Source organism: Rhinopithecus bieti, unplaced genomic scaffold (genome assembly GCF_001698545.2).
Source record: "Rhinopithecus bieti isolate Rb0 unplaced genomic scaffold, ASM169854v2 scaffold_72161, whole genome shotgun sequence".
NCBI classification, from domain to species: Eukaryota; Metazoa; Chordata; class Mammalia; order Primates; family Cercopithecidae; genus Rhinopithecus; species Rhinopithecus bieti.
Window position 1 is genome coordinate 2,727,467 of NW_016828382.1, and position 8,853 is coordinate 2,736,319.

An 8,853-nucleotide genomic window follows, 5' to 3' on the forward strand; every position below is an offset into this window, starting at 1 on the left:
TCTATCACCCAGGCTGGAGTGCAGTGGCGCAATCTTGGCTCACTGCCAGCTCTGCCTCCCAGGTTCACACCATTCTCCTGCCTCAGCCTCCCAAGTAGCTGGGACTACAGGCACCTGCCACCACACCCGGCCATTTTTTTGTATTTTTACCAGAGACAGGGTTTCACCGTGTTAGCCAGGATGGTCTTGATCTCCTGACCTCGTGATCCGCCCACCTCGGCCTCCCAAAGTAGTGGGATTACAGGCAAGAGCCACCGCATCTGACTCATAAAGTATACTTTTAAGTATTGATATACATAGACACCTGTGAAACCATTACCACAATCAAAATAGTAAATGTATGCATCACCCCAAGTTTCCTTGTGCCCCTTCCTAACCCTTCCTCACACACTTCCTTTCTACCATCCCCACTCCCATCTGCTTGGAAAGCTTTCTGAATAATAAAATGCTAAGCTAAGAGGTAATAGATTCAAGAGGTTCTATCAAAGTAAAGGAAATGGGAAGGAAAAGGCAGCAGAGCAGTTTCAATTTGATAAGCACAAGAAAGAATGGCTCAAATATTGATAAATGATCAAGTCAACAGTTTCAAAGAGCCAACTGCCCTCATGACCCAAAAAAACCAAAAGTACCACACTTTATCAGGAAGGGCACAGGAAACAGAAGCACTTCTCTTCACACAGACCACTCACTTCCTGAGCCATGTGCAGTTCTGGCCATCATATTCTAAGTAATATAACAGTGGGAACTAAAGGCAGTCCAAGAAATAAAATGGTAATTAAGGACAACTAAGACCCTTTCTGCATAGAAATCAAGGCCCAAGATGCTGCCATCCAGGTCTATTTTCTCACTGGTGATGCTGGCATCTCTTCATCCAAGCTCTGCTTCCTCAGATGTAGAAACAGGTATCACTACTACTTTGTTGAGCTTTAATGAGAATTAATCATATGGAAACCAAACACAAGGGTTCCTAACTGGGGGCCTGAGGGTTTCTGAAGGGCCCCAAGAAATTATATATTTATATTTGAGTCCATAGACTTGAGCAGTCTATGGCTCCAGAAGCTTAAGAACCACTGGCCTAGCACATAGTAGGCATTCAACAAATATAAATCCTTATTTCCTCCATCCTCTCTCTTTTCCTCCAAATGTTGTCTTGCTGTAATGTCATTAGGAAGAAAATCATACTGTTTGTTAATTAAAAATTGTTTTAATGGATCTAGTTAAAAAAGAAGAAGAAAGAACTCATCTATGTGCCATTTTACTAAGTCTCCCATGGAAGAGTCTGAATAGGAAGCTGTCTTTTGAATTCAGTGCCATAAAAAACTTGCCTCCCCCGAGGAACTGGCATGCTCCTTCCTTTCTAAGGAAGTTATGAAATTTAACATGCTTTACCTTCTGCTCTAGCTGCAAAGAACTTGGGCAAATTCAACGTATGCGTGACATCGGTATCTCTTGTAATTAATACTATTTATTCCTTTCCTTTTTTCCTCAGTTGAACTCTTCCATTTCCAGTCTATTAACTACCCCCCCCCCACACCCCCACAATACACACGCACACACGTGCACAACCACATGCACACAATTTCGAAATCGCTATGGTAGGGGCAAGAAGACAGGAATAAAAAAATATAATAGCAAGAAAGATAGTGTGACCAATGCCTATACTATTATACATAGGCTGGGGCGCAGTCGTTCATGCCTGTAATCCCAGCACTTTGGGATGCCCAGGCAGGAGGATCACTTGAGGCCAGGAGTTTAAGACCAGCCTGGGCAACATAGCAAAACCCCATCTCTACAAAAAAAATGTTAAAAATTAGCCAAGTGTGGTGACACGTGCCGGTAGTTCCAGGATCACTTAAGGCCAGGAATTTAAGCCATGATCACACAACCACATTCCGGCCTGGGTGATGAAGCGAGATCCTATCTCTAAAAAAATAAAAATAAAAATTTTAAAAAATTACATATGAATTGGATTGAAAGATTTGTTTACCAAATTCCAGAATATTATAAGATAGGCTTAGGACAAATAAAATGAAGTATAACTTCATACAAAGTAAAATGCATGTATTGGTCTAAGGCATCATAGAGACTAAATATAGATGTGTAAAAGATTACATAAATGGCAGATCCTTCATAGCTTAAGCTAACCCAGGGAATTTTAAAAACTTTCTAAAGCTGAGGTTGAAGTTAAGGGGTTTAGTGATGATATCTATAATAAAATCCTTAACACTGCTGGAGGCATAGCACAGGGCTGGATGAACTGAGCACTATAATTTTTTTGTTGTTTGCATGACAGATTCCAAAGAATAAAGTTGACATTATAGGGTTCTGGGTAAAGTTCAATTTTATAGCTAAACAACAATGAAAATCCATTAAAACGTACATTCTCAGGTAAAAATTACTAAGGCCCCACTAAAGTAAGAAAATGAAAAGGTGGGAAATCATGAAAAAAACTTGCCTGCATAGTGGTAACATTTGGCACAGGGTGCCCTTCCCCCCAACTCAGTTCTCCATTACCCCTTTTTAGGTCAGAGACTGCCACACTCAAGAAAGGCCTGAGATACTCTCAATCACTAACTTGAAAACATCCTATTTTGATTTTTTAAAATTTAAGACATAAGGTCATAAACATAAAAGAGAGAGAGAGATATCAAATTCTAATGCTCATACTAAATACCAGACCCCAAAATACAGAAATGATTTTTACTAAAATAATTATTTGTACTTACCGGAGAAAAGGAAACGGTTGTATTCTGATACTGGGAGTGTATTTGGAAAATAAGAAAAGTCACATTGCTTGAAATATCATGCAAAACAGCTTCCTCTGGAAAGGGCCTATTGAGCTCGAAGTATCTAAATTTCCCCACAGAAAATTCAATAAGACCTACAACGAGATAAACTTTTCATTACAACAGTGGTACTCTCATATCAATTTGCAGAGATCACATTCATAAACGAATGTGGAATTTAATCCTCAGAAAAACTCTTTGAGGTAAAGACGGTTATTGCTCCTATTTCCCTGCTAAAGACAATGTGGCTTAAAAAGTGATGCAGCCCACCCAGGGTCATCCAGCCAGTGAATGATAGAGCTCAGAACTAAAATGCAAGAGGTGTTTCAAAAGATATGCTGAAGACAGGCTCCTGGAGCCCAGAGAAACTTCCCCTCTGGCAGTAGCAATAACAACGATCTTCGGAACAGAGTCCTTGAATCTGAAGATGACAATCCCGTGGGGCTACTAACAATCATGAATGTGCTGGTGTTAAAGAACTATAACTGTCTAGTGAATTCTAAAGTCAGCATAGCCTGAAGAGACACAGGTGGCTGCAATTTAATACCAGCGTTTACCAGCTGTGTGATTTTAGGCACGTTCCTTAAATCCCCTTAAGCCTCAATTTCCTCATCTGTCTCATGGAGACTGCAAAGGAAGGTGCCATCAGTACCGACAAAAATGTCTGTTGAGGGCCCACACCAGGCACTGCACATACTATTGTGAACCACAGGCATCCTGGAAAAGAGAGCTTTTGTTTGCTTAAGGATCAAGCTCAGAGTGCATAAAAAAGATAGGTTATAACAAGGACAGTTTTTCAACACCTCTTCCAGGCCTGTCCCATCTGTCTACTTGCCTCCATGGCCTGCATCTCACTGACTCTGTCTCCACTTCTCTGTGGTGTGTTTCTGCCAGCTGCACACCAGCTCTGTCTTTTCTCGATCGAACTCTCAAATATTCCTTTAATTAGGTTGCTTTTACTCCTGTGTAGTCCTAGATTCCTACCTCACCCCCCATCCTACAGTCAGTATCTGTCTGCATGAAAAGCAGAGGAGATCCCAAGCTTCACATAAGCAGTCTTGCGGGGTTCAATTCTAAACAAATAAACAGAAGATTTAGATTAAATATAGATGAAAAGGCGTTGATGAAAAAAAGATTATAATTCACCCGAGTCCCACAGTGGAACTGTCATGTTTTATTTTAGAAGGAAATTAGAGTCGGTGGGTGGCAAAAGAAAACATTTCAGATACTAAATAACTTAATAACACATTCTTATATACTATGTCCCAAGAAGGTCAATTTTCAACACTTTTTTTTTTAGTACAAAAGCTCCACTGGATGATTTAAAACCAAAAAAAACCAAAAAAAAAAAAAAAAAAATCAAGAATGAGTAGCATGTGGAAGAGCCAAAAAGAAGACACAAATAGGGCTAAGACTAGAATAATGTTAACCTCTATATATTTTCCTAAGTTCTGTGATGCTATATTACATTCACAACTTAATTTAAAAAAAATGATGATAGAACACAAGGTTACTTATGGTTACAATTTCATTTCTAAAACTCTAGAGAAAATTTTAGTACTTTTAACAATGACAAATGAAGATAGTATATTTCCTATTTATGGAACCAGAAAGACATTTTACATCTTATATGGACCAAACTCCAGCTGGAACAGAGGTTAAAATATTAAGGAGTGGTCAATAGAATCTGGGTGGGGAAGTCTGAAAAAAATTGTGTGCGTGTGTTTTTTCTTTTAAAGAGAAACAAGAAAACATGTTTAAATTTTCCAGGCCTTCCCATCATCATGATTATTTTATTAGAAAAGCAAATTATACATAAAACTACATGGATTTCAGTAAATTACACTAAAAATGTTTCACATATTGCCCTTCAAGTTTGGTTCCATCCATCATGCATCCTCCAAGTCTTAAAAATTCTCACCTGTTTTGGCAGTGTCAGTCTGTTTTCCTAGAAATTAGTAAGATTTCTATCCTTTCACAGTTCACAGCACTCAACTCACTCACTACCCTGCCTTTTCTAGTCTACATCTTCAGTTTTTCCCTTTTGTTCTCATTTTCCCTATTTGGCAAATATTTATAAGGTACTTGTGGAGTAGGCACTCTAGTTGTTGGGCACCATGATCAAACAAATTCATAAAGGTTATCCAAGACTTCTGTAATTATCACTTAAATTTGCCCTTTGATATATTTTAGAAAATGTTTTAATAATCCTTATGTCTATCTCCCATGACATGGGCCTTCCATCAGAACAGTATACAGAGCCTTTAAAAGCCCTGGAAGAGACTGAAGCCATCAACTAGAGAAGGCTTCATGGTAAACTTTTCTTAACCTTCCCTTAACCTATCACCCAGGATGAGGATGAATCACAACTCAAAATACTTGGAAAACAAAACTTTGGAAAGACAGTATGGAAACACAGAACCATGGAAACTAAAATACACTGTTAAACAACTGATGACTTGACAAAATAAGTAGGGGAATATTAAAAGCAGGTATCTCTGGGAGAATATTTTAACTGATTCTTTTTTTTATTTTTTATTTTTTTTGAGACAGTTTCACTCTGTCACCTAGGTGGAGTGCAGTGGGGCAATCTTAGCTCACTGAAATCTCCACCTCCCAGGTTCAAGCAATTCTCCTGCCTCAGCCTCCTGAGTACCTGGGATTACAGGCATGTGCCACCACGCCTGGCTAATTTTTGTATTTTTAGTAGAGACGGGGTTTTACTATGTTGGCCAGGCTAGTCTCGAACTCCTGACCTCAAGTGATCTGCCCATCTCAGCCTCCCAAAGTGGTGGTATTACGAGCATGAGCTACCCCTCCCGGCTGACTTTTTTTTTTTTTTTTTTTTTCCCCATGTCCTTTTTTTTTTTTTTTTTTTTTTTTTTTTTTTTTTTGAGACAGAGTCTGGGTCTATCACCAGGCTGGAGTGCAGTGGCACGATCTCAGCTCACTGCAACCTCTGCCTCCCAGGTTCAAACGATTCTCCCGCCTCAGCCCCCCGAGTAGCTGGGACTACAGGTGAGCACCACCACGCCCAGCTAATTTTTTGGATTTTTAGTAGACACTAGGTTTCACCATGTTGGCCATGCTGGTATCAATCTCTTGACCTCGTGATCCACCCACCTCGGCCTCCCAAAGTGCTGGGATTCCAAGCATGAGCCACCGCGCCAGGCCAACTCTACATTTTAAATGTTTATAAAATAGGAACACACACTAGGAAAAAAAAAAAAAAAAAAGGGAAAAATGGGACATTCTGTTAACATTCTGTCACTGTTTTGCTTTCCCTTAAAATGGTAATATTTTCTAGAAAATATATAATCCTTATAAAAGGTGCAAAATAAACAGAAAGTCAACTCCTCCAGCAAGCACACTGTACAGAAATCATCACTGCTAACAGTTGGGATATATCTTTTAGGGCTTAGGCAGATATCAGCATGCATATTTCCACACAGATGGAAAAAGATATATGTATGTTTGATATTGCCCATTTAACAGGTCTAATACATCTTTCCATAACAACACAGATAATTCTAGCTTTACCATTTTAAAAGCTACAGAGTATTCCATTCTGGGTATGTACCATAATCATTTACCCAATCTCCTATTAATGAACATCTAGACTGTTACCATTATAGGATGAATAATAAATTAGTAAGAAATAAAATAGTTCTGATTTTGTGGAAGACTATTCCAGAAAGCATATGTGTCAGGCAATAAATATATTTGAGAGAGTTTTTGCTGTGACAGTGTAACAGATGACCTTTGATCTTAAATGGTTAAACTGTACCTAAAAGTCTTGTTTTAGTCTAAGAAATCCAGAAATAAAACAAACAGACCATGTGAGAATACATAATGATTAGGACCAAAAATTAATCTGCAGTCTTTGCTTCTGAATTCTTCTTCAAGAAATATACCTACATTTCAGGAATAATTACAACATTCATCTGCTACTTCCTGGATTTCCCAAAAGCTACAGGAAAATGATGCCTCATCACCTTCCTTTCCTCAAATGCCTATAGTGAGAACCAGGCAGAAGCCAGATGATAAAAGGGAGGGACATTGTATACATTATTTATAACCTGGTCACTTGACAAAATAGGTAGGGGTATTAAGAGGAAATATCTCTGGGAGTGTATTTTAAGTGATTTTTTTTTTCTTTTCATTACACATTTCCTTATTTTTAAAATTTTCTATAGTGACCATAAGGTGTCCTTTTCATAAGAAATTATAATACAGTGATTATACAGTCTGGCTATACATTACAATCATCTGCAGTGGATTAAAAAAAAAACCAAAACACTGCTGCCTGGGACCCTCTCCAGATGAGTTAAATCAAAATCACTGGGGCTAAGGTCCAGGTATCAATTAAAAAACAAATATTCATTAAATACTATGCAGAGAAATACACAAAGTTTACACACCCATGAATTAACCAGCACCAAAACAGCATTCTAGCACCTTAGGGGTCCCCTTGTGGCCCCTCCCAATCACATCTTCTTTGCTCCCCCAGAGGGAAACAGGGTCCTAAGTTCAAACACTAGGAATTTAGTTGAGGGAATTCAATTGCATAGAATTTACATACAATTTTTGTGTGTTTGGCTTCTTTAAAATCAGCACTATGTTTGTGCAATTCATTCCAGCTGCCATAAGTAGCCATAACTCATTACCGTTCTTGTATACTTCATGAAATGAACATGCTACAATGTATTTATCTGTTCTACTGTTAATAAACATCTGTATTTCTGGTTTAGAGTTATAAATAACTCTAAACATTTTCTGTGCATGTCTTTTGGTACATGCATATACACATTTCTGTTGGGTGGAATCTATGAGTAGAATTATCAGGTAATAGGGTATTCTCATCTTCAGCTTCAGTAGATACTGCCAGTCTTCCAACAATGTTTTGCCAATGTATACCTCATCAACTTACTGTAGGAAAGTATTCCAACTGCCCAACAGTCGCACCAACACTTGGTATCCTTCATTTATCTGCTGGGTAGATAGTGGTATCTGACTGTGATTTTAATTTGCACTTCCCTAATTACTCATGGGTGTTAAGAACCCTTTGCTTTGCTTATTGGCTATTTGGATATTCTCTTTGTGAAAAGAGTCTGTTCGAGTCTTTTACATATATTAAAAATGGAACTGTCTGCCCTTCTTCAATTTTAGGAGTTTTTAAAACATCACAGATATGAGTATTCTGACAGATATATTGCAAATATATTCTCCTACTCTTGTTGCTTGTCTTTTCACTCTCTTGTTACCTTTAGATTAAGAGTTTTCATTTTAGCAGACAATTTCTCAGGTTTTTCCTTTATGATTAGTCCTTTTTGTGTCATTTTAAAGAAATCTTTGGCAACATATACCAAGATCATGAAGATACAGTCCCATGTTAACTTCTAGAAGTTTGTTTTATCTTTCACAGTTAGAGCTAAAGATCAGTCTGATATTGATTTTTATACATGGTGTAAGATAGAGGTCACAGTTCATTGTTTCATATGTTTATCTACTTGACAGCAACCTTCACTAAAAATACCACCCTGTAGGTACTGCATGTTCTCTCACTTATAAATGGGAGCTATGTAATGTGTACACAGGGGCCTACACTGTGGACTGACAGACACTGAAGACTGAGGAAGGTGGGAGGGCGCCGAAGATGAGAAATTACTTAATGAGTACTATGTACGTAATTCCAGCGATGGATACGCTAAAAGCCCTGACTTCACCACTACACAATATATCCTGTAACTACACTTGTGCTCCATAAGTTTATACAAATAAAATAATTTAAAAATACCACCATCTCCCTACTGCTTTGCGGTTCCACCTTTCACATAAGTCAAGTGAACATATGTGTTTGCTTCTGGAGTCTCAATTGTATTCTACTGGCTTATTTGTCTAGCTATAGACACCAGTCCTAACACAAATATTACAACTCTCTTAACTCCTGCTCCAAATTTGTTCTTCCTCCTCAAATTTATCTTGACTATTTCTGGTCCTTTTCATTTCCATATAAGCTTTAGAGATCCGACTGTCAATATCCACCAAAAAAAAAAAAAAAAAAAAA

General features: G+C 38.0%; 1 protein-coding gene across 3 annotated transcripts in view; it reads right to left on the reverse strand.

Moving 5' to 3' along the window:
- TM7SF3 (transmembrane 7 superfamily member 3) overlaps positions 1-8,853 on the reverse strand; it is a 60,130-nt gene that overhangs the window by 42,963 nt on the left and 8,314 nt on the right. For all 3 annotated transcript variants that reach the window (XM_017864493.1, XM_017864494.1, XM_017864492.1), the window contains exon 2: positions 2,727-2,881. In XM_017864493.1, the coding sequence (XP_017719982.1) occupies positions 2,727-2,881 (155 nt within the window). The remainder of the gene's footprint in view (positions 1-2,726; positions 2,882-8,853) is intronic.